Source organism: Belonocnema kinseyi, chromosome 10 (genome assembly GCF_010883055.1).
Source record: "Belonocnema kinseyi isolate 2016_QV_RU_SX_M_011 chromosome 10, B_treatae_v1, whole genome shotgun sequence".
Taxonomy (NCBI): domain Eukaryota; kingdom Metazoa; phylum Arthropoda; class Insecta; order Hymenoptera; family Cynipidae; genus Belonocnema; species Belonocnema kinseyi.
In genome coordinates, this window is record NC_046666.1 from 37,263,940 (window position 1) to 37,291,303 (window position 27,364).

The 27,364-nt window shown below is 28.0% G+C and overlaps 1 protein-coding gene across 1 annotated transcript in view; it reads left to right on the forward strand.

The window, feature by feature from the left end:
- LOC117181801 (potassium channel subfamily T member 2) overlaps positions 1-27,364 on the forward strand; it is a 387,410-nt gene that overhangs the window by 352,125 nt on the left and 7,921 nt on the right. Inside the window, exons 20-24 of the mRNA XM_033374772.1 lie at positions 1,588-1,699; positions 2,358-2,420; positions 10,006-10,191; positions 13,000-13,131; positions 16,288-16,416. Coding sequence (XP_033230663.1) covers positions 1,588-1,699; positions 2,358-2,420; positions 10,006-10,191; positions 13,000-13,131; positions 16,288-16,416 — 622 coding nt within the window. The remainder of the gene's footprint in view (positions 1-1,587; positions 1,700-2,357; positions 2,421-10,005; positions 10,192-12,999; positions 13,132-16,287; positions 16,417-27,364) is intronic.

Here is a 27,364-nt window from a genome sequence, read left to right on the forward strand (position 1 = left end):
TGCTAAAAGTAAATAAAACTTATTTACAAAAATCCTACTATTGCCATGCAAGGAGACTAACGCAAATTAAAAACCCCGAAACGTGAGACGCAAAGGGAATCTACAGTGAACGACAATTCCAGTCGAGGAAGGTAAGGGTTTGAAGGTTTTTGTCGATCTTAAGTCTAATTTTGCATTTTCTATAAAATATAAGCCAACTGGGTTATCCGAAACCTGGATTCAGAATCAGTGACCCCAAAAACATAAGGATATGCTGAATAAGTCCACCGGGGATGAAGATATATTTTTTTTGCAAAAATATGCATGAACAGCCGCTGTTTTCATCGATTTTACCTCTATTTTTCCATTTTTCGATCAAATATGAGCCAACTGGTTATTTTGACCCTGGATTCGGATTGAGCGACCCCAAAAACATAAGAATATGCTGATTTGGACCACCAGGCATGAAAATTTTTTTTGTTGCAAAAGTATACAAGAAAAATTGCTGTATTCTCCGATTTTACGTCTATTTTAACGATTTTCGAAAAAGCATGAGCCAAATTGGTTATTTGGGCCTTAGATTCGAATTCATCGACCCAAAAGACATATAAATATGTTGGTTAAGTCCACCGGGCGAGAAAATATTTTTTTTTTGTAAAAATATACCTAAAAAATCTCTGTTTTTGTCAATTTTACGTCTATTTTTTCGTTTTTCAGAAAAATACGAGCCAGCTTAGTTATTTGGACACCGGATTCGAATTCAGCGACCACAAAAACATATAGATATGCTAGTGTAGTCTGTCGGACGGACCACTTTTATTTGTGTGCCTGTGAAATTATCATGTTTATTGCATATTTTAAGCAAATTTGTAAATTGTTTTAATTTAACTGCCAAATTTCACGCGTAATTTCACGTGCATTTTTTCTATTAGGCTCTAAGCCAAGATAATCATTTTTGGGGCTTTGCACGAAGAATTCCACGTGAATAATTGTAGCTTGCCATCCAATTTAAATTCATAATTTCACTTGAATTCTTTCTCTTGAGCTTTGAAATTATTTTTGGATTTTCGCCACATATTTCCTTAAATCACGTGGGAATACACGTGGAATTCTACGTGGAATTTTACGTGGATTATTTCAATTTATCTCACAAATTTGTAGCTGGAATTCAACACATTAGCCCACGTGAAATTCTACGTGGAATTCTACGTGGAATTCAACGTGGTATTATACGTGGAATTCTACGTGGAATTCAACGTGGAATTCTACGTGGAATTCTACGTGGAATTATACGTGGTATTATACGTAGAATTCAACGTGGAATTCTAACTGGAATTCAACGTGGAATTCTACGTAGATTATTTTAATTTATCTCCCAAATTTGTAGGTGGAATTTAACACATTAGCCCACGTGAAATTCCACGTGAATTTTTTAAATATTACACCCGAATTCTACAAGGAATTGCACGTGATTAAAAAAAATTAAACCCCTAATTTCACGTGTAATTCCTTAATCCACGTAATTTTCTTGAATGTACGTGGATTTCCACATGAATTTTTTTCCTTCTCGGTTTTCACTTAAAATAATAATTTTTTGATTTTCGCCAGATTTTTTCCGAGCATAAAGAGCATAACGGAGTTGTCACAGTCTAGCAACATGCGATTCATGCAGTTTCGAGCACACGACAAGTATGCACTTCACCTCAGCAAAATGGAAAAGGTACTCCTCAGTGCTACTTCCGGTGACAACTACCCCGCTGAGCCTCCCATGGGCTCCCCGGTAACACAATATCACTCACTCTGATTGATGATTGACTGACTGATCGATGTATTGATCAATAGACTGCCGATTATAATTTTATCAAAATTCACCATCGTTCGATTAGCACCGAGACCCATCCCGGCTTAAAAAAGGATGTACTTAACGCGATTACTTAATTGTAAAATTGCGCACTAATTATGCAGTTATTGATAATTTGAAACTTTTTTCTTCACGCGAAGTCGATATTGTGCACGGTTTTTTGATTGGAATTGATAAATTAGGTATTTTGAGATCAATCGATAAGGCGTAGGTTATCTCTATTTTTCTGCGAAACAAACAATTGCGACGTATTAATGAGATTATTTATTTATTATTTTCTTTTTAATTGAATATGTTTTGATAAAAAAGTAGATTACATGCATGATTTTAAGGAAATTTATTTATCCGTAATATAATATAAATTTTTAAGTAGAAGATTAAAAAGCACTTCTTTCAAATAATTGAATCTAATCGATTCCAATCTTTAATTTTACACATTTTTATTTTTAAATTAAAATAAGAATAAGCAATGAAAATTGCAATGAGTTTCTCAAAAACAGTATTTTTTTCTTTGCAGCAAAATGCTGAACGAAATTTGACGACTCGTCGGTTATCCAGTCCTAAAAGTCCACTTTTGCAGGTACATAATTTAATAAATTGATGCAATAAGTTAAAGAGTAAGTTAATTATTTACAACATAATCATAAAAATTAACAGTTTAGAACTTCTCACTTTTATTAATATTATATTTAAATATTTATTATTAGTTTTCAACACTTTTGATCAAAGACGAGAAGAATTTTAATATGTTTTAATTTTTTGTTCTCTTTAATTCTAGAAGTGGCACATAAAGCAAATTATTTCTCCAACAAAAGAATTGCATACTACACAACATTTATGTTCCAAATTTTTTAATTTCAATTTAATTCGTTTCCTTTCTTTATTTTTTTTCAGGTTCAGTGTTGTACGAATTTATATAATAGGGCAGAGTAAACATGTTAAGATTGATAAAATCAGCTGACTTTAGCATACAAAAGTTGTGGTTTGGGACCAATAAAAAAATCATTTTCTTGGTTTTTAACCTAGAAAATTATTTAAAAGTAAGATAAACATTTTTTCATGATCATGAAATAACTGCATGGTCATTATTCACCACCTTTTAATATATGCATTTAACTGAATTAAAAAACATGTGTCTTTGCACATTTAAAAAAAAATTTATATTTTTAAATAACTTGACTTAATTAACCTAGAAACAGAAATCTGGAAAAAAAATTCTCTATGATTTTCAGAATAAAAATAATAATTTTACTAATGATGTAATTTCAAATATAAAAAAAAATCGATTGAAATAGTGTTAAAATTAACCAAAGACATGTATTAAATTTTTTTTTGCAATTGCATTTTTCCTTACGGTCTCTTCTTGGCAATTTATACAGTAATCATTTTAGAGCCGAAATTTTTAATATTTAAAAAAAACATTTTCTGAAAAAATAACTGTATTTCAATATTGTTTACTTATTATCAGAATTGAGTACAATAGAGTTATAGGTAAAAAAATTTCCAGTAAAAAAAGTTTCACTTTATTAATATTTAAATATTTTTTTTTAAAATTGTTAAGAATCCACAGTAAAAAAATCTTTTTATCATGAATGTTTTTTTTTCCTAATACATGTCTGATGATACAATTTCAATTCTTAAAATCATAGGAAACTTTTTTTCCAGGGACCCAATTTTTGGAACAAGTATTTTGAAAAAATGTACCGTAACTTTTTAGGTCACAGAAATATCTTTCTGAAATTAAAAATTAAAAAAAAGAACAAAAAATATGAATCAGTTTGAAAAAATTATTTTATAACTTTTTTCGAGTTCACAAATTAAATTCAGTAGAGTTTTTTGTACCACCAGATTTAAATTTTTGAAAAAAATAATTGGAATTCGAAAAAGTGACCAGGAAACTAATAGTTAAATAAAAAAGAAACATGTTCATTGACCTTTTTAAGAAAATTTTAATGTACAGAAATTTTTTTATTTGTAATTTTATATAATTATTTACTACCGAAAACTGGACTCATGAACAAATTTCCCGTAATTTTTTATCCTACAAGGAAATATTTGTAAGATTATAAATTTAAAAATCGAATAGAGCAACAACTTTTTCCTCGGCTCAATCAATTACATTAATTTTAGTATTTTCATGTTATTATTCTCCTTAATTCTTCAAGGCCTAAAGTTATTTTTGGCAATTTTTTCAAATAAGCAAAAAAAAAGACTTAAACAAAAGGATTTCTGTAAGTTTTTTTGTGTAATTGGTTTCAATTTTTTGAAAAAGATAATGAAAGTTGAACATGGTTACTAACAAACTAAAGTACCTGAGTTTAAAAAGTAGCACTTTTTCCAATAAGTGCAATTAACTACATTAAAAAATCATGTTTTTTACATATTTTGAGAAAATTGATGAAATATATTATAAAAAAAAATTATTTACAATTTTCCATATACCTTAAATATCAAAAATTGGTACTAAAAAAATTATTGTAATATTTTGATCGATAAGGAAACGTTTTTGAAATTATAAATTCAAAAATTGAACAGAAGATATTCAGAAGATACTAACTGAGTTCAAAATTATTTTTGTACTTTTTTCGAATGTTAAACAAAAACTTGCTTTTACTTGGCTCAAATTATTTAATTAATTTTAGCATTTTCACTCTGCCGTCCCTAAGTTATGCACAGAAAATTTAGCGGAAGAAACAAAATCAATATTCCACTAAATTCAGTTCTGGAGGGTTTTTTTGTGTCACTGTTTTTAAATTTTTGAAAAAGATAATCAAATTTCAAAATAGTGGCCAGAAAACTAAAATACCTGAGATTAACTGGTACAAATTTGTTGAATACGTGCAATTAACTAAATCAAAAAGAACATGTTTCTTTCGCGTTTACGAGAATTATAACGTACACCAATTTTTTTATTTATAATGTTGTATAGTTATTCACTGCTAAAAACTGCACCTACACACACAATTTCTGTAATGTTTTAGTCCATAGATAGATCTTTTTGATACTACAAATTGAAAAACCGAACAAAACAAATTCTTTTTACTCGAATCAAATAATCTCCACTACCCAAAGAAGCAAAAATAAGTTTAACCCAAATTCAGTTCAATAGGGATTTTTGTGTCACCAATTTTAAATATTTGAAAAAGGTAATCAAACTTCAAATTGGTTACCCGAATACTAAAATATTTGAGGCTGATGTACAGGTTTATTCTTGCCATTCATTTGTTTACAATATTTTTTCAACAAGGGACTCTGCAAATTTAATTCTCATTCAAAACACCCAATTGCAGCATTCGAATATTATCTAAGCTTTAAAAGAGTTACAATGTAAAAAATCTAACAAATAATTGAATATTTAGGTTTTCGAGACTTGAAAAGACAATTTTCTCGATGCAGTAAAAATTGCTCTACTCAGACCTAAAGCAATAACTCTTTCTAACGACAAATCGAATAAAACCAGTATTATTCCACGTCTGTAGTGCCTGGTGCACATCTGTAACATAAACTATACATTTTCTTCTGAAAGCATAGTGAAGGAATAGACGGTTTAAAGGTAAATTCAACACGACCTTCTCAGTGCGGAAACCACTTTATCTTAAGTGCTTCTTCCACATACACTTTGACCTGCGCTTATCGACTTTGCGAATAGCTTCTTTTACTGGCGCATAAAAATCCGTCTTTCGTGTCGCTTCAGTTAATATTTTTCAGAGCTACATTCTTGACACAACTGAAAAGTGTTTAAAACATGATTTAAAACAAAACCTGAAGGCCGGTGATGGGCTCGTAGTTTTGTGACCAATTACTTTCATCCAAGCACCTCTGCAATCTGCATCATTAACCTTTTTTTGATCATTAGCTTACAAGCTAGAAATAGTTCATTACAATAATTTTTGCAACTTTTAAAATGTGCATTATCATAAAAATTAAGTGCCTCATTCTTACATAAAACTGGATAATTACTTCCTTCCTCAGTTTCTTGCATGTGCTTGCATTTTGTCATTTATAAATAAGTAACATGCATCTCTAGATTTTTAGAGTATCCTAGGGATCGTTCAAATATTGCCGAATATTTTTTTGCATCTTTCCGAACAGTAATTTTGAAAGCAGACTCCTTTTGTGTTGAAACAAGTTATAGATAAATAATTTGACTTAGAGAAAGTTAAAATTCTTCAATTTCGAATGCTGCAATTTGGATTTTCTTTTAAAGCTTTCGGTTTATAACTTTAACGTTTTTTATATTAAGCATCCTTACTCCTTTCTTAATCTGATATTAAATATTTTAACGCTCCCTCGCCATCTGAATGATTATACAAAATGAATCATACTTTGAATAAATTAAATATATAATTGAACATGATTGCAGAAATTTAGTTGCGAAAATTGGACTCTCCTTCATTGTAGAATGGGCAGTCCACGACTCATCCTCACATCTGCTTCAGAACGAGATCGTGCAAACGGTCTGGCCTAAATAAATGCGTTTTTTTAAATTAAAACTTTCTTTTTTTTTGAAAAATCATATTTAAAGCTTATAAATATTACTCACATAAGTCAGTTTTATATTGTCCCGGAAAACTCCAAAAAGTGTAAATTTGTTTTTTGTGAGTTTTCAAGTTAATGATGATTTTTTTTACTTTTACTTACCATTTTTTTACTGTTTTTTACTCTTCTTAAAAAAGAGTTAGAAAGTGGCGGTTTTTTCTCGAATTTTTCTACTTATTTTAAAACAATTTATCATTATTTATGACAATATATTCTTGGAATGATCCTAGACAGTTTCAGTTTTGTCTACATTTTTCCGGTTTTTATCAACTTTTCGATTCGGTCGAGCTAATGATTAACTAAAGTTAACAAACTTAATTGTATAAATAAGGTATTCTTATTTTTATTAATATTCTCTTTAAAGAATGATAGAAAGTTCCGGCTTTGTCTGAATTTTTTTACTTTTTGTCCGCTTTTTACTGAACGAAATGATAAGTAATGCGAGATGACAAACAAAATTGCTTATAAAATTAAGCATGGTTTATTACCATCTTCTTCTAGAGTAAGGCCAGAAAGTTGCGGATTTTTCTGAAATTCTCCATTTTTCTTTAACTTTTTAGTAGGAAAAAAAATGATAAATATTAATAAAAATTTTTAAAAAGGCTGTTAATAACTACTTTAAGAAAAACTTATATTTATAATAATTCAAATACAAAATTTTAAGGATATTTCAAATATCTGTTTTATTGTAAAAAAAAAATCACAAAAAACAAAGGAATAGTTTTAAAAATTCTTCTATCTATTATTTACTTATTGTTTGTTCATAACTAAAAAACCAAAGGAAAATTAAAAATTACAGAAAAAATGCATAAATTTAGAAAGTGTCTATACAAAGACAGTTATAAACAATAATAAATTGTTAAGATTGTTTTCTTTAATGTCTATTAATTATTACATCACTAAGTGAAAAGTTGACGAAATGTGGAAAATTTTAGAAAAATAGCAAATATCTAGTATTAAGACAGAGTAAGATAGTTATAAACAATAATTAATTTGTTTAAACGCTTAATTTTGTTACATTTTATTCATTTTTACCTCGTTTAGAGTAAAAGTGGACAAAAGTTTAATAAATCAGAAAAACTTTAACGTTCTAGTATTATTTAAAGATAATATTATTTTTGAAAAATTGTTTAAACAATTCTGTTTGTTAATTTGAATTAATTATTACCTAACTCTAAGTAAATGTGGACAAAAATTGAAATTTTAAGGAAACAACGCAACTTTCTAAAAATATCCAGCGACAGTATTATTAAAAGTAGCTGTAAGTTGTATAAACAAATTATTTTTGCTAACTTTAATCAATCGTTTACTCGCTCTGACCGAAAAGTTATAAAATTCAGAAAAAAACAGACTTTACTTTATTAATCAAGGTTTACGTCAATCTAAGTGAAAAGTATAAAACAAGTTGAAAATTTCAGAAAAAGCCGCGACTTTATCGTACTTTTCAAACTAAACTAAGTAATTAATTATTTACCTAACTCTAATTGAAAATTAGACCAAAAATGCAGAATTTGTTAGAAAAGTGGAATCTTTTTAGCGTCACTCTAAGAGAATATTGTTAACAAAAATAACAGAATGGTTTACACAATTATTTTTACTAACATTAAGTTTCACTTTACTCTAATTGGAAAAAGAAGAGAAAGTTAATTTGTTAAAAAAAGCGCCACTTTCTAACTCTATTATAATAGAAAATTTGCGAAAAATAATAATAAATTATTTAAACAATTTATGTGACTATATAATTATAAGTGTAAAATAGTTCTTTATGCATTAGAAAAAATTAAGATTTTAAAAGCCGCAAAAAAATCATATTTAGCGCCAAAAACTCGCAAAACCCTTTTTTCACTTGAGGAGTTTTTGGGACACTATAAAATAGAATCATGGGGGTTCTATTGAAAAAGAAATATTTTATTCATATTCTGCGAATAATTGTAAAGAGAAAAGTTAAGTTTCAATTCGATTCATCTAATATTGAAGATTCTGAATACAATTGAAAAAAACGTCTTTTTCAAATGGAAAATACCTCTTAATATCATTTTTTTTAAAAAGAGAAACGGATTTTTTTTTTTAGTATTCGAACAAATTTCTGGATGATATACATGAAAATTCAAATAAAAATACTTGGACCAACCTACTACATTATGAACTCTTTCTGAATCAGGTATGAGGACGAGCCGTGGATCGGCTTTTAGAATAATCCTCTTGCATATAGAAATATTTTTCATCTTCAAAGCTTCTTAGAGAATATGAAGGCATGGAAATAGTAGTAACGCCGTAGGCTAAGACTGGACGTTTGGACCGATAGGTTTCCGCTGTGCTCCACATCATAAGCAAAAAATCATTTGCATGGATTTTACCGGTGGGCCCAAAACAATAGTTTTTCTTCTATTATTTGTGAGATTCTTCAAAAATGTTATTCAGTAGTGTGGGTCGAAAAAAAAATTGCGGAAATCAAAATTGGATCAATCTGAAAAAGTCAAAAATGAGGACCTTGAAAAAGTTTGTGATATGCAACAAAGAAACCAGTCTTAGAACCGAAAATAGATCTTAGTGCTTTGAACTTTAGAAAACTAAATTTTGATCAAGGAGCAATGGGGATTTTTTCATTTGATAGGGGAAATTTACATTATTCAGAATTAATAATAATCGTGAAATTAATTTTTTGGTCCTAAGGCTGGTTTCTTCGTTCCAGGTCACACATTTAATTTATTGTGGATTGATGAACGACTTTAGCATTAGAATTAGAAAAATATGCTACAAAAAATACGTAAAAATACGTAAAAATATGTATCTCTATAGTTTTTATTTTTTCATTTATTTTAATTTAAAAGAATAAGTCAGGTCTTAAACGACTTTTAATTTTTACAGGTTTTTAATTAACTTCGAATAGGTGATAACTTACGCTTAATGAACCATTATTTTCTGAAAACACGTTTTAAAAATTGAAGGAATATCTAAACAATTTCTTCCGGTATTTAAGGATTTTCTCATGGTAAAAGTATATTAGAAAAAAACTAATTAATCCAAGAAATCATAAATTTCAAAAAATGCAGTCAATTTCAAATTTTAAGATTGATCTTTTTTTAAATGATCTTCTTTCAGGTGGCTTTACGAAGTCCTGTCAACATTTAAGAGCTTTTTACTATAAAAAATAGACAGAAAACAAAAATAATTTCGTAAAATAGGAAAATGACTTTTTTTTCTTGTTTCTAAATTCCATCAATTTTTCACATTTTTGTAGCACCCTAATTTATGATTTCCGAAAAATATTAAATCTTTTTTAATGTATTTTCACCAGTAGGAGAGCCTTAAACACCTAAAAGAAATTTCATTTTTTTTGCTGTTTAATTTTTTTTTAATTTTGTATTTTGTTAATTATTCCTTGTCAAGTTTCTCATACACGACTTATCCACACAGTTTCAACTTCTATTTCCAAAATTTGGTTTTTTCGACTAACCCTAGTGTTTATGAGCAGAAAATAGAACCAAATTGCATCGGTTTAGATGGAAAGTCATTAGTACCAGAAATACCTTGTAAATGAATTATTAGAATCTGAGAATGGATTATATAAAATAAAAAATATTCTAGAACAAATTGCAGATAAATAATGAAAAGTTTTTCTATAGAGAGAAAAAGAGAGAGGCTCTCACATATCCTACATGTTTCGGCTACCCTTTGCTGCTGGAAGTGTTTTTAGCGCCTCTATGTTGGACACACTTCTTTATCAAGCTTTCGTCAAAGATTATGTGATAACTTTTGTTAGATTGCTACTTGGGGTTGATCAGGCGCCAGGATCTGGATTTTTAACTTCAGTAAGATCCTCTAAATCTATCAAGGACGTAGTAAAGTTATCTTAAATTTGAAAATTGTTCAAAGTAGGTGCCGCGCGTCTACAAAAAAAAGGTTATTGTAGCATATTATGACGTTCATTAAATCTGTTAAATCTTCATCTCTTATTTTCCCTCCTTTCACCTATATCCTCTTCCCGGATCATAATTTCCCTATTTTTACCATCTTCCCTTCCCACCTTTTATTTTCCTTCACTTACTCCCTTCCTCTAGACTCTTTACCTTTCCTCATTTTCCCTTACTTCCTCTATTTCCAACGCATTAACGTATATTCCTCGAATCCCCTCTCCTACTAACCCTCCTCCCACTTATCCTCATTTACCATATTCCCGCTCTCCTCACATCCCCTAAACCTCCTCCCTCACTTCTCCTCCCTTACTCAAAATTCCTTATCGACAATGCCTCTACCTTCTCCTTCCCCATCTCTCCACAATTCACATCAAGTCCCTACTTTCAATCCCCTTGCTTCTAATTCCCCACCTCTTACTTACATTTCGCTTTTTCTTTTCCCAAACTGTCCATCACTTCCCTAATAACCTTACCACGCTGTAATACCTCCTTTCCCCTTACTTCTTCTTACGTCCCTTACATGCCATGCCCTCATTTTCCTACTTTTTCCCTTATCCTACATTCTTATATCTCACTTTTCCCCAATTTCTCATTTCCTGATTTCTCATTCTTCCCCGTCCCTCACATCCATTTTCCTATTCCACCACCCCTATTCATATTTACGTCCTTACTAAACCTCGCTTACTTCTCTTAATTTTCCATACATGTTGTTTATACCCCTATCCCTCCCACCTTGACTTAATCCGCTAATTCCTTCACTTCTTCTCACCTCAATGAGTATTGTTAAAAATTATTTATAAAATCGACGAGAATATTTCCACTGTTAATTGTCACTTATTGTTTATTTCCTATTAGTTTTTTACATGGTAATGTTCTGCTTTATTTTTAGGTAAAAGTTGTCATTCTGTAATTAATCCTAATATCCAAGGGTACATTTAATTCCTTGCAAGATTCTTTTTAAATATCTTTATTACGCTTTTATATAAAAAATTTTATTTAGGAATTAAGAAATTGTTAATTTCAATCTTTGAAGAAGTAACAGGAGCCCTACAAACATGAGGAATTAATCAATATTACAATTTTAGTTGCATTTACAATGAGAATATTTTCCTCTCTTTTATCAACCATTTTTAGAGTATCATACACGGTCAGAAACCCTTATAGTTTCGGTCGGATGTAAGTCCGTCCATTGTACTTTTTTCCAAGGAGGAAAAGGGGGGTAAGTAAGAGGAAATAATGAGAGTGGAAGTAGAGGAAATAAGGAAGGTTGCAAGGGGATGTGAATGGAGTGGAATATATGGGAAATAAGTGTTAGAGAACCAGGGGAAATGAGGTAAGTAAGGGTTGTTAGGGACAGTAATATAAATGGGGGAGGGGGTAAACTAGGAGATGCACAGGGTATTCATGAGAAAGGAGGTAAGGTAAAAAAGATTAAGAAGAGAAAAGGATTAGAAATTAGGGTAAGCAGGGGTAGGAATTTGACAACTGAAGAAGGGAAGTAGGGAAAGGGAAGTGTTGGCGGAGGTAGCGAGGAGAGGAGGAATTAGAGGAAGAAGAAGCTGGGGAAAAGGAAGAAAGGTGAAGGAGGGCGGAAGTAGGGGAATGTAGTAGAAGTAGGGGGAGGGTACCTACTTTAATTACTTTTTTACAATGCTCATTTTTGAACTTGAGATAACTTTACTAAAACCTTAAGGGGATACCCATAAACTACGTTACTAATTTTAGGGAAGGAGGGGCTAGCATCAGAAGGTACGTTTGCTAAAAGGGGTATTTTGTTCACAAATAATTTTTTTTGTGAATACATTTTTCTTGGTTAAAAAATGAACTGCTTCATTTAAAGTTCAACTAATTTACAAAAAATTCCATTTTTCATTCTTTTTGGTTTAAAATTAATTATGTTTGTCAAAAGGACATCCTTTTTGGCTATAAATTATATTTTTTCATTAAAATTGATCTTTTTTACTTTAATTGAACAACTTATTAAACAAATATTAAACTAACTTATTAAATTAAGATTGCAATTCATGCATTTTGTTGAAAATTCTTTTTTTTTTATAAAGTCAATCTTTGTAATAGTAAATTAGTCTTTTTTGTGGAAAATTTAACTATTTGGTTCAAAATTCATCTTTTTGGTTAAGAATATAACTTCTGGATTGAATGTTGCACTAATTTGTTAAAAATTTAAACATTAGTTTTAATTTTAATTTAAAGTTTTAATTTAAACATTAATTAGATATTAGTTGTTTTTTTGTTGATAGTTTATTTCTTTTTCGTTAAATTTAAATGGTTGAAACTTCTTTTTTTTTTTTGGTTTGTTGAAACCTGATTTTTGAAACTTAAAATAAAACTATTCAACTATTTTGTTATAAAAACAATGTTTTTGAAAATTCAACTATTTTGTTAAAGTCCTCATATATTTTGGTCAAAGTTTCAAGACTTTGGTTAAAAATTTGTCCTTTTGGATTGAAAATTCATCTTTCAATTTAAAAAGTCATCTTTCATGTTCAAAAATTATCATTTTTGTTAAAAATTCAACAGTCTTCAAAAAAAATTGTCTTCGGATAAAACCAAACTACGGTCATCAACAAGGAAGGAAAGGGAGTAAAAGCAGGCCAAAATTAATAACGTAGTTTATGGACAACCTCTTAACAATTACAAAAAATCTTATTTCTAAACTTAAGGCTAATGAAATGAAAATTCTAGATGAAAATATCGAAAGAAGACATGTGGATCAGGACCTATGGGAGACTCTATCAAAAATTGTGTTCGACCACCTGTGAAATTCCAATTGGAATTTATAGGACCCAAGATACGACATTGACAGACACTTCTAACGTGAGTATATCTATGGAAAAAAATTGAGATGGACCAATTTTAGTTTCATCCGGCGGCTCTTTTGCATAAGGATCCGAAAAGATTGATTGGAAGCAGTGAGTAGCGCATGGTCGTGATCTCATATCTATGAATTATCCCTTATCGTGCATTATGTCCTTTTCATTATCATCAAATGTTGTTATGATCCTACGTTATCTCTAAAAAAATGCTCGGAAGCACGTCTGATAATTTCTTTAGTCAACTATGATAAATCGATGCATGCATCGTGTTCAAGCATACTCTACCAAACTGTATCATAATGTATCATACTGTATTATAATATCCTGACTGAGATGCTCCATGTCGACTCATTAGATCTGGTGTTTAAGAAACAATCACCTAGATAATCTAAGAATCAGAAAAACTGTAGTTTCGGTGGCTTTTACCCACTTTTACCTTTCACTCTTTACATTCCATCCTTGATTCTCATTAGAATCATTTATTAAATTTTTTCACATTTCACTTTGTATGATTTGACATTTTTTTTAATTTGAATTTTTTGGATTCTTATTTTTGTTTCTTAACTTAATTTGTATCTTTTTATTTTAATTTTTTTACACTTTACACATTTAACAATGTACATTTTAAAAAAATTTCAATTTGAACTTTCAGAAATAAAAAATATAATGCATAAAGTGAGAATAAAATGATAACAGTTCTCATTTTTTTAGATTTTATATAGTTATTTATATTTTTATTTAACGTATTGCTATTCATTTTTTTATTTCCACACTTTATGAAGATTTTCTATTATTTATTATCAACAATATTACAATTTTTATTTTACGCTCTTCACTGCTCACACTTTTGGACATTCGAAATTTATATTAAAAACTTAATTTTACAGATTAGTTTTCAAATTAAACTTTCTGGATTGAAAAAATAATGTGTGAAAGAAAAATGAAAAGACCTAATTTTCGATTTTTAGATACTACTTTTATTTTCACTTGACACACTTTTTATTTTATTTCGAAAATTAAATAAAAATGTTTATCTTGCAACTATCGTTTTCAATTTGAAAAAAATGAAAAATATAATTTGTAAAAGGAAATTAAATGGTTTGAATTTTTAACTTCCAGATGCTACTTTTATTTTTATTTTACAGTTCTCACATCTATATTTTCTAGCTTTTCATTTTTATTTATCAGGTTTCATTTCAAAAATTCATTTTAATTTTAAAAAGGTAACCTTTGGTTTTCCGAATTTCCAGTTTTTAGAAAGAAAAGTTGATCTGAAATTTTTATGCCAGAAAATTTGATGACGTTTTAAAATAATTTATCATTGCTTTTTTTAAAGTATTTACATTATACTTTTCATTTTATATCATTCATTTTTATCTTTTTATCTCTCACTTTTGACAGTTTTCAACAAGTTTTTTTCATGATTAATTAAAAATTTTTTACCTTCTATTTTTTACATTTTTTACATTTTTGTTCTTTACTTTCTACTTTCTACTTCTCATTCGCTATATTTTCAATTTGCACTGTTATTTCAACCCTAAATTGATAACATTTTTTGTTATGATCTCAACCCCTTCATTCAGTGTCTTTTAGTGAAAAATTATCCTAATCTTTTCAGGTAAAAAAATTTAGATGTAGCCCTCGATCCCGAAGCATCTAAAAAAACGTTAACAAACAGAGCAAAGGCTGAAGATATTATTTTTCAAATAAATCCGCCATAAAATTTACTAAAAGTCACCCCGGGAAATCCTATAATATTATATGAGTCTCTTTTCTGAAATTTTATGAAAGTAAAATGAAAATATTTTTGAGCAAATCATAAAGAAAGAATGTTATACAAATATGAAAAATATTACACTTAAATTAAATATTTTTAAGTTATAATATTTTAAAGGGTGACTTCACGAATTTCGCTGTTAATTTATTAACAAAATAAAATTGCTTTTCTCCGTGTTATCCATATAATTATTTTAGAAATGAAAACCTGAGGTTTCAAAAATTCAAAAGTTTTTTTTTACTGAATGTAAATTTAGAATTTTAATTGACGTTCATGATGTTATAAATATGTGTTTGAAAGCAAAAAATAACCACCTACCACTATTAATTTTTTTCAATTTTAAAACCATTTTTTTCATTAATTCTTTTTTCTTTGCCTTACATTCTGTAAATTTGACTTCGCACTTAATTTTATTAATGCCTCATTCCTCATAAATATTTCATAAAACTGACATTATTTCAATATTTACGGACGAAAATAATAGTTAAAAAAAGTCTTTTAAATATACATTCAGAATGAAATTATCAAAACGAACAAAATGAATGATAAAATTCCGAAATAAAATGCTAAACATTTACTGTAAAACGGGGCTAGCCGGGACACGTTGGGGAAAGCGGGCAATTCATTTTTTATTTTACAATTGCATTTTTCTTTTGGATAAAAACCTAAAATTTTAAACACGCTATGACACTTTGCTTTATCAATATGATAATTTTCATAACGAATTTCGAATTCATAGAGCAAAACTGGACATGATGATAAATTATTCATACCGTCCAAATTAATTTGTCCCGTTTAATTAAATATTCCTATGAGTAGTTGCAAAATCCCATTCACGAAAATGTTTCCTAATATGTCTATAATTATTTGTTAATTTGATCTTGCATTTATAAACTATTTTTTTCATTAAAAGTATATCAATCAACCCCTCACTGAGGGGCAAAGACGGATACGCTTATAACTTGAATAACAAAATACTTGTTGTGAAATTAAATATTTAAACTTTAGGATACAGAAGAGGAAGAGTTATGAATTATATATTAACAACATTAAACATCTTTTTTTTATTACAGTAATATATTCAAAACCCCCTTAAAAAACGTCCCTATTCGCCCCGTCTCACGTTACGTAATCAGCCGGATGAATTTAGATTATTAGATGAAATCCAGGAGTCAATTTAGAAATGAGATCATCTAACAGATGAACCTTTTGTCCAGCCACTATTCACAACTCCTCGGTAAATTATCATTTCATCTCGAAAGGGGCTCGTTTCCGTAATTGAAAATTTTAGAGCAAATGTGAAATTCTGTAAAAGAAGCGCTGCCGGGTTCATAGGGAAGAATGCAGAATTTGTAGTAAGGGTAGATCTGCTTTTAACAGGGTGACTCAGATGCTGAGAGCGACGCTGGTGTAGGTGTGACGTACAAAATACGCCATTCGTCTGCTGCATCCTGTTTAGCTAATTGTACCAGAAGTGACAAGGCTTCTTCACCTGTGAGTAAAGTCGATGTATGTGCATTATTCAAATTTTTCACTCTCAGCACCACTCTGCAGTCTCTGGTCCTCGAAAACTTGAAAATCTTGAAAAACCTAAAAATCTAAAAAATTAATCTCTTCTATGCACTCCCATAACTTCTATCCCCTTCCCTCACTACCCCTACTTATCCTTACCATCCCTTAGGACACGGGGTAAAGTAAGTTAGGAGTAAAGTTATCTAAAGTGCGCCAAACTGTCGGTTTCTGTCCAATGTCGTAAGTTACCTGCACATAGTTTCAGACTGAATTCGGAAGATCCAAATACCTACACTGAAAAAAAATTTGCATTGAATCAAGTAGGCTAATTTACTTGGCTGATTTTACTTGAAAGAAGCAAGTATTTTCCTTTTACAAGGAACCGATTTTCTTGAATCAAGAAAATAATAGAATCAGGACAACTATTTGAATCAAGAATATTTTTACACTAAGCAAAAAAACTATTCAGTTAATTTGTTTCATTATACTTATTTGCGTGAAGTTTAAAAAATATTGAATTAAGGATATTATATTCTCATGATAAGTAACTAAAACTCTAACAAAATTCTTGATCCATGTAAATTCATATACTTATTTTGACTACTATTTTAATTGAAACAATGTTCATGTTCTTGAGACGAGAAAATGAATGTATTCAGCAAAGAAATAATTTCTCTTAAAATAATGCTTGAATATTTTCGTTCAAATAATTATTTATTTGAAACGAATGTCAAATTTACTTTGAAGATACCTATGTCATCAAAATAGAATCGCATCAGTCTTTCCGATATAAAAACTGTAGACTTGATACAATAGACATCGCACACATATTATGAAAATTAATATATTGGTCTAAATTAATTTACTTCTTACTGCAAAAGTATCTTATTAAGTTGACATGATATGAAGTTGGTTCTCTTTACCGCTAACAATTATTTTGAAATTCAATAATATTTATAAAATTCAAAACATTGGTGCACATAATCAATTTTATGTATGCAACTGTAGATAGGAATTTGCAACTTTGATAAACTACAAACTTTACGCTGACACACAAATCAAATCACTCATAAAACTATTTTAAAAATTATAAGTTTATTGCGTCGGTAATTTTTTGTAGTAAGAATTTAAAATTTTTATATAGATATAAAAAAGTGCTATAATTTTTGAAATAATTATGCAAGACTCAAAAGTAATTTCATTCCTAAAATTATTAAAAGGTTATAAATGTACTGCGTCTATAATTTTTTTCGCTGATTATTTTTATGTATTAATCTACTTGAAATTAAATCATTTCGAATTTTTTTAAACGTGAGAAATTTTTGTAAATAATAAAAAATAAATATATGACAGCATAAAATAAAGTTATAAGCTTTAAAAAATACTTAAAAATACAATTATTACATTTTCTTAATAATTTAAAAAGTTGTTATGCGTTTATAAAGCAAAATATGTAAGGAAAAAGAATTCAATAACATTTTTAAAAAGTTTATTAAGGATGCATTTCATTTTATGAAAGAATAATTAAAAAATTGATAATTACAATTTTTCAAATAAAATAATTGAGAACGCAAGGACGAAGCAAATAAATATTTTCCATACGACCACCGTGAGACCTTATCACTTTTAACCTGCAAGTTCTTGCACCAAACGCTTCTTTACAGAATTCTTTTTTCTTCTGATTTCGATGTATTTTATACATGAAATAAAAATAAAATACTGAGCACTTTTTTAAATGTGTAATATTTAAACTAGCGATCAATTCGTTTTTACATATTCTAAATTATTTTTGTTTGGAATTGTTATTTTTAATTAAAAACTAAATTAAAAAGTACTATAAAAGAATTAAATAAATCGAAAACTGTGCGTTTTACAGAGGTTATTAAAAATCAGAAAATATTTATTTGTCACTGAGGTTATTAAAGCGTTTTTCAACTCAAAAGTTATTAATTTTTCATAAGCTTTTGATCATTTTTAAGCGGATTACATTTGTAAAGAAAAAAGTATTGAGCCCTTTGTAAAATAAGTAAAGTTCAATTATTTTTTTCATATTTTAAATTGTTGTTTTAGGAAAACAATTCCATATTAAAATCTTAGTAAAGAATTTATGATCAAAGCATTCGGTAAATAAAAAACTTTGTAGTTTATGTAAATTTCCGTATAACAGAACTGTTAAATAAGTGAAACTTACTTCGCTTTTTCACATATTTTATATTATTGTTTAAGAAATTTTATTTTTCATTAAAAATTGAGTAAGAGAGTATTATATACAATAAAAGAGTTGGATAAATTGAAAACTGCGCATTTTATGGAGAATTTTTTTTATTGCTTATTACTTTTAGATATTCTATAACATTTTAAAATATATTAAGAAAACAGAAGTATAGAGCCTGTTTTGAAATAAGTGAAATTCAATTCTAAAATTTTGGTAAATAAAAAATGGTATATTAAAGTTTCTCGAAAATTTTCAAGTATCATCAGAAAGATGTTTTCTCAAAGGAAATATTGGGCTCCACAACGTTTATTTTGAAGATGGTTGAGGTTCACCATACGACTTCGTACGACACTGCCTTGAAATTCTTACTCGAGATTTTGTCACCGAGATCCAAGTGCTTCGATAGCGAAGTCGGTAGAGCGCGTGGTTAGGACACTAGTTTAGGTAGTAGTTTAGGTAGGGTTCGAATCCTCGTGGAGTGCGATTTTTCAAAGATATTAAGCGTACGATTATATTTGTAAGCAACATTATACGAGAATTACGTGTTTTAATAATTTAAAAAATTAAGATTATTTAACAATAATTTTGAAAATAATTTTTTTTTCATTGAGAAATAGTGTTCAGTTGAGGCTCATTCTATTGAACCGATCCTTCATATTCTTATATTAAATAAATATATTATTGAAGTGTATCAGAAATGAATTCTTGGAAGTGAACTATGTTCTGCATTTTAATACATCTCTGTATGAAGTAACACAATAAAGTTTTAGAATAATAAAATGCGATATTCTATCTAAGAATAAATTTTCTCAGATTAAGAAAATGTACGCTTGTTCCAAGCATACGGTAGCAAGTATTTATTTATTTGGAACAAACTCATACTCTATCGTCCCTATTCGTACCTGCGATTGACTTGAATCAAGTAACATTTACTTGATTCAAGAAGAATTTTTTTTCAGTATACATAACCAACCTCACTTTATTAGTTCGCTGAATATTTTTGTGTGCCCAAGAAATTTTTTGTGAGTAAAATATCGAACTGAAAAATTGGAAAATGTAATAGAGTACAATAAAATCCATTTAGGTAGTTCATTTGGGTAAGAACTTCAATGAAAATTATTTTATCTTTCTTGTGAACCTCGACATTTTTGATTTTTTGAACCTTCGAACAACGTTTAATAATAAAAGATGTAAAAAAAATATTTCAAATAAATCGTATTCGGCACACAACAAAGGACTCACAACCAGCACAGTTGAAAATGTACTATGTGTAGACGGTGGCCGTGTGGTGGCGCCAGCTATGCAGTTGGCCTATGATCGTTGGAAATGCATGGCAAAATCAAAGATCTTTGGTAAAATAATAACATTGAATTTAATAACACAGTAAAAGTAGTTTACTGATAGTGTTAAATAATCTTTGAGTTTTTTAGTGGTATTTGTGACATTTTTCATTTTCTAAGTGAAAGAAAACTGAAAAAACTGCTTTTGGAACATATATCCGCAGTGTTGAAATTTTGAACAAAAATGGTGAAGTGCATTTGTTTTGATTCTAAATCAAGATAAAATAGTAATCGAGAGGAGAAAAAGCTAATAAAATTCAATTTTACAAAGCACCAAATAATCAAAATATTTTTAAAGAATGGCAGAAGCTAATTTTAAGGATGATATAAAACTGAAGTGTTGTGGCAACGTTGTTACGTATGAAGTTTGTAGATATACCTTTTTCTTTTAAAAGTTTTTCTTCTTTTAAGAATATTATTTTATTTTTAATATTGATTTAAATAATGTGCATCATTTAACATAATCCAAAACAACGTCTTTATACTTTAGATTATAAAAAAATGATATCCTAATATATTTCCAAATTTTCAAGATTACAAAAATGAATTAAAATGATAGATTGCAAAACTATTTAATTTATTTGAATGAATTTGTTTAAAAATTTGCTTTTCAGCTTAACTTTTTTCATAATATTTAGTTTACGATTTAAGACAGAAAAGATATTTTGATTATACTTGGTTTTAAAGTGAACATGAAATTAAGGGTTTTATTCTATAAAAGAAATCGCATCATATGAACTAAGTTTTCAAAATAATTTGCAAATTCCTATTTTATCCATATTACATTCATGCGTTCTCGCCTATTAGGACATTTAGATTTTGAATTTTTGGTTATAATTACTCTAATCAAATCTACACAAAAGAATGATCAATGAATGTTTATTTTCATTTAAAATTATTAAATTATGTCTTTTGACGAATGATTGACTTTAGATATAAATAATTTTATAGGTTTTGTTGACTGTAATGTAATAGAATAAAGCTTTTTGAAGATGAAATTTTGTACCACACGGACAATAAGATTTTGGAAAATTTCAAAATTATTCAGATTTCATTTTAAAAGGTTAATTTTAAGTTTTGAGGATTTTAAAATATGACGAAAAACAATGTGAAAGATTTTTAAATAATTTTTTCGGATTAATTTTTTATTTATTTTTGTAGAAGTATAATTGTCTCAAGATTCTTGGTTACATTTTAAATTATTTCTTTATTTTGAAATCGGGATTCTTAAAGAAAATTGAATAAGAATTAAAAAATTACAAGAACAAAAGTTCTTGGGAAACTGAATTCAAATACCGAAAGGTTTCAAGAGAATGAAAATTTGTTGTTTAGATTCCCAGAAAAATGTTAATGATTTTTTCTTTAAGAAAATTAACTTTAGGATAATGTTCTAAAAAATTTCAAAGTATTTCTAAAAGTTTTTCGAAAAGAATCTGGAAGACTTTAAAAAATGTTAAAGAAAATTTTACAAGACATTTACAACGCTTAGATATCTTAGAGAGATTACAAAATAATGGTTAATTTAAAAATTATAAAAATTTGGAGAAACTTGTAAATTTTTTACAATTTTTAAAAAAATAAGCTTTTTATGAATTTGGAAAGGTTTTTAGAGCATCAAACAATATTCATTAGATTTTTAGGAAAATTTAAAGTTCCTTTCTGGAAGATTTTAGGACAATGTTTGTTTATTTTGCAGAATTATTAAAAAATTGTAGTTTAAAATTTTTTAAGTTCAAAAAAACTAACTAAAATTAAAGCTTGTAAATTAATTTAATTAATTTTCATGAATTAATTTAAAAAATTTCTTTTCGTCATAACTATTGTCATTAAATCTATCTTAAGGTTTAAGAGGAAAAGGGAATGTTAATTATATATTTTTTTAATTAAACATGAACTAAAGTTATTTTGAGCTAAAAAAAAACGTTGTTAAAAATGATTTATAAAAGCGAGGGAAATCTTTTATTGTTAATTATAACTAATTTTGGAAAAGAACTCGAGTTTGACTTTTTAAATAAATATTTCACAATTTTCATTTTTATTTAACAATAGTTTTTAGGCTTTAAATTTGTTCTCTCTCTCTTTAGTTAATCGTTGCAAACTATTATTTATTCCTAATGCTATAGGGCTTATTTTATTCCTTAAGATATTCTATGCAAATCTCATTGGTACGTTTTTATTAAAAAACTTTTATTTAGGATTATAAAATCGTTATTTTTGTAATCAATAGGTCTTCACAAATAAATTTTTTTTACATAAAAACGTACCAATGAGATTTGCCGAGAATCTTTTAATGAATAAAATATAAGCGCTACAGAATTAGATTAAATAAGAATTGCAAGTTTTACCTAAAGAAAAAAAGAAAAACATCAAACTCTAAAAACAGTTGATGCCAAATAAAGAAAACCTGAAATATTTGTTTCAAAAGTCCACCTCGAATTTTTCATTTTTCAAAACTAGTTTTCAAATTTTAGTTTCAAAATTAATTTTCCAAAATTAGTTATAATTATCATTAGCATATTTTTCTCGATTTTAAGAATCATTTTTATCAAGATTAATTTTTTGAACTTGAAATGACGTATGATAATAATAATAATAATAATAATAATAATAAATAATAATATTAATAAATAATTAATAATACATTTAAAAATAAATAATAACTAAGCCACTTTACACGCACTTGTAAAATACAATAATATAAAACTTAAACTATTTTCTTTTCATATATATATAAATTACACAAATAATTATATGTCTAATTTATTTCCGCATGAATAATGATAATTTGTTGTGGTCAGTAAGAATGCACTGGGATTTACGTCTAAAGCAGTGCATGTTACGATTTTCGAAAATTATTCTTAATTCAAAAGTTTCAAAAAACGTGACCAAACTAGTCCATGGTTGTGAATTTTTACATTCTCATCCTAATGAGAATGTATTGGTTTTATGTAAAATTTCTCTTTGTCGGTCAGAGAAAATTATTTTTGCGAAGGTGTCTATCTGTAGTCTGTAGTCACGATAAATTTCGAAAGATTGATCAGATTGGATTCTACTTTGGCACAATTTTAGAAGGCCTAAAAATAAATAACGAGTTTGTAAACCAGCTATTTAAGACGAAAATTCAAAAATTGAGCGCATTTTCAAAATATTTGATATTATTATTTTTTTAAGATTTAAAAATTCTATGTGCAGCTATTCATAGTAGTCGAAAACTCAAACAATTTATCCTCATAACTTTTTTCGATAAAAGGAAAATTATCAAAGTTATAATATTTTCACAATCCCAAAAACCAAACTAAAATAAACATTTGAAACCAAACAACACAAGATATAAATAAAGTCAAGATAAGCAAAAAATTGATTGTTGAAAGCCCTGCAATATTATCAGAACAACATTTCGAATTTTGTCGAAAAGTTGAAAATTAAAATTTTGATCGTAAACAAAATAATGAAAAATCAAAAATTCCATTTTGTGGTCAAACTATGTAGTAAACGAAAAAATGAATTAACTAAAATTGCGCGCCCTAAAAAGATCTCCAAATTTGTCATTAACCCTTATTGACCCAATTTGTCCGTTTTTGCCCGTCAACTTTAAGCACGGACAACTTTGTTAATTATGCTGGAAAAGATCTGAAAATGTATTTCCTAGTATTTTAATGTGTGCTTTTTCATAATCTGACCGGAAAACTTCGAAAAACCCACCTCTTCCTACCCTATTTTTCAATTTAAAAAAGATACATGATTTTTAAGATAATTTTTTTTATCGCATTTTCGATGCGAAAGGGGTTTTGAAAATAGCTGAAATCACAAAAACTCCGGCTCAAAATGTCCAAATAATACATTTTTACACACAGAAAATTCATTTTTCATCATTAAGTGGTTGTACGACCACCCCTAAAATAACATATATTTACGAAAAATTGCTGTTTTACGCATTGTGCTGAAAAAAGTTGTTTCAGCTTTTAAAAACAGGTGAAAATGGGGGAAAACATATCCCAAATAATATAAAACACATTTTCTTTTGTTATCTAAGGTCAAATTTCGTTACGTCCCCGTAAAATAGCCCAAAGGGGTGAAAATCAGCAGTTTTTCAAAAATACTATTTCCAATACCAAAAAATTGCAAATAAATTGAGTTCTGAAAATAAATAAAAGTTTAGTAAGGTTGAAATTTTGAAAATCTGTAGAATTTTATTTTAATGATTTTTTGATAAACATGTTCGAAAATTTTGTGTGTGCTTGCGTATGAAACGAATGTAGCCATTTCTTCAATAAAAATGTTTCCAGTTCTCACCGCGTGAAGGTAGACGTTTATAAGAACCCTCGTTTTGTTGTTTGTTTGTTTTTTGTTAATTTATATTCCCTTTTTTTATTACATTTATTTTCAGAAAAATCCGTAAAATAGCGGTTTTTCGCAAATATGTTATTTTAGGGGTGGTCCTACAACCCATTAATGATGAAGAATGAATTTTCTATGTGTATAATTTTATTATTTGAACATTTTGAGCCGGAGTTTTTGTGATTTCAGTTATTGGCAAGACCCCTTTCGCATCAAAAATGCGATAACAAAAAGTTACCACAAAAAATCACGTTTCTTTTTTTAAATTGAAAAAAAAGATGGGACAGGGTGGTTTTTTCGGAAATTCATTTGTCAGATTCTGAAAGAGCACACTTGAAAACACCCGCCAATAAATTTTCAAAACTTTTTCAGCATAGTTAACATAGTTGTCCGTGCTTAAAGTTGACGGACAAAAACGGACAAATTGCGAAAACTCATTCAAATTTGTCATGAATAATTGTGTGCAGGGCACGCAGTTTTTGTTTTAATCGCAAAAAATATGATTTAAAATAAACAATTAAATTTTTGCAAGAATGACACAAGAGATGAACAAAATTAAAAAACAAACGTACTTTAACCGAAAAATATCTACAGTTTTGTTATAAACTCTGGTTATAAAAATATATTAAAAGTAAAAAATAAACATTTTGGAAAAAGGACACAAGATACAATAAAATGTTATTCTGCAACATCTTACGCCAAAACTATTTCTTTATTGAATATAAAAAAATCAAATTGATGGAAAAATGACACAAGTTACAATAAACTGTTTAATAATAATTTTTATTTTAATAAAATACGCATTTTTTAATAGTAAACATAAGGCAATGAAAATGCTTCCGTTCCAATAATAATGCATATTATGAATGGTAATAATATAAATTCACTTATATGATATACATTTTTCAGGGTGGCTAAGATTTAAATTTAATGCAAAATAAGAAACAGACATTAATGTAATCATTAAAAATAGGATTTGTACTTTATTTTACAATATCTGAATATGCAGTCCCAAACCGAGGTACAGAAATAAATATAATATACATTTGATAAAATAGATTACTCAAAGTAAATAGAAAAACGAAATTTTTTCCTCATTTCTTTTGGACATTGTGAACACAAAAAAAATTCATAACCGAGGACTGGTTTGGTCACGTGGTCATTGTAGAAAATTCCCTAAACCGTTTTCAATTAGAATGCATAATATTGCGCAATATACTCGATTGAGTACTCACGCACCCCTTAGAAACTGTGACGTCCAGCAGTTCTGGGATGGCCGAAAACGCGGTTACTGAAAACGAGCGTTTGGTGTGTGAAGTAAAATCGGCTGAAGTTGGGGGAAAGGTCAATTATGGTACGATGTAAATCATAAAATTAGGGCGTAAAGTCGACCAGCGTATGGGGTAAAGTCAAATAGGAGTAAATTTGACTAGATTCCGGGATAAATTAGTGATGGATGATTTTACCGATTCAAGATTCAACTTTCTTTTAATTACTTTTGCAAAACCAGTAACTATTTTTTCTTGTTTAGTTACTTTCGTATTTTATAAATATATGTAAAAATTATATCGTGTCTCAGTATATAAATATATACTAAGCCAAATAATTACCGCTTATTTCAATCTGTATTTATGTTTTTCACAAAGACACTGAACTCATTTTTAGTCCTTTTCTTTCTCAAAGCACTTCTTAGTCCATTTAAAAAAAGCAGTTTTAAAATGAATAGAACACTTTAGACATTTCTTTCAATAAATTAAAACTGACCATATATCCCAAATATTTCTTTTTTTTCAATCCTTGGAATTATTTTGAATTTCTTTAAATTCACATGAATTCATTTAAATTATTTTTAATTTCTTTAAATTGTCGCGGATTCCATTGAATCTTTTTGAACGCGCCGCCATTTTATTGGAATTTCCTTGAAATACACTGAATTCAATAAATGCTTTTTAAATAATCAATTTTTTTATTTTACGCGGAACTCTTAAATTGTTGTTTTGATTATGTATTAATTTTATCGATTTGTTTTTAATTTCCTTTATCTCTTTTAAATTCAATCCAATTTTACTAAAATGAATGGAATATTTTGGATTTTCTTCAATTAATTTTAGGTCACTTGTAATTCAATCTGGATACTTATTTATTCATCCTGAATTCTTTTAAATTCCTATGGTTTTTTTTTATTCCTTTGGATTGAATTTTTTCGGACTCGTTTTAATTCTTTTGAATTCTTTTAAATTTCTTTGAATTATTTTGAATTTCTCCGATGTCTTTTAGGCTCACCTTGAATTCTTCTAAATTTTTTTCAATTTTATTGAAATCAGTGGAATATCTTGAATGTTTTGAGTTTTCTGAATTCAAGTCTCTTGAATTCCCTCAAATTCTTCTAAAATTGCTTTAATTTTACAGAAATAAGTGGAATAATTACGATTATTTGAATTTTTTCGATCTATTTGAATTCATTTAGATTTCATCCTGAATTATTAAAAAGAAAATACGAATTCTTTGGAATTTCCTTAATTTTTCAAAATCTTGCAGAATTTTATTGAATTCTTATGAATTAACTCAATTCTTATTTTACATTTTTTAATTCACCCCGAAGTCTTTTGACCTCAACTGGAATTCTTCTCAATTCTTTCCAATTCTATCGGAATCAGTATAATATTTTGGATGTTTTTAGTTCGTTTCATTCACTTTAATTTTTTTTAATTTACATGATTTTTTCCTACACCCGATGAATTTTTAAGAGTTTTATCGATTTCTTGTTATTTCCCTTAAGTTCCTCTAAATTCACTCGAACTTTATCTAATTAATCGTTTTTTGTATTTTTTGAATTTACCCTTAATTTGTTATAATTCACATGGGATTCTTATAAATTTCACTGAATTCTTCTCAATTATTTTTAAGTTAAAAATAAAATTAGTCATTTTCAGTCACTTTATCAGTTTAAATTGGTCACTCTTTTACTTTTTGAAAGGACATTAGGCTGGGGCAGCCTAAATTTGGCTAGGCTATGGTGTAAATTCGACTACGGTGCGGGTTAGAGTTGGTC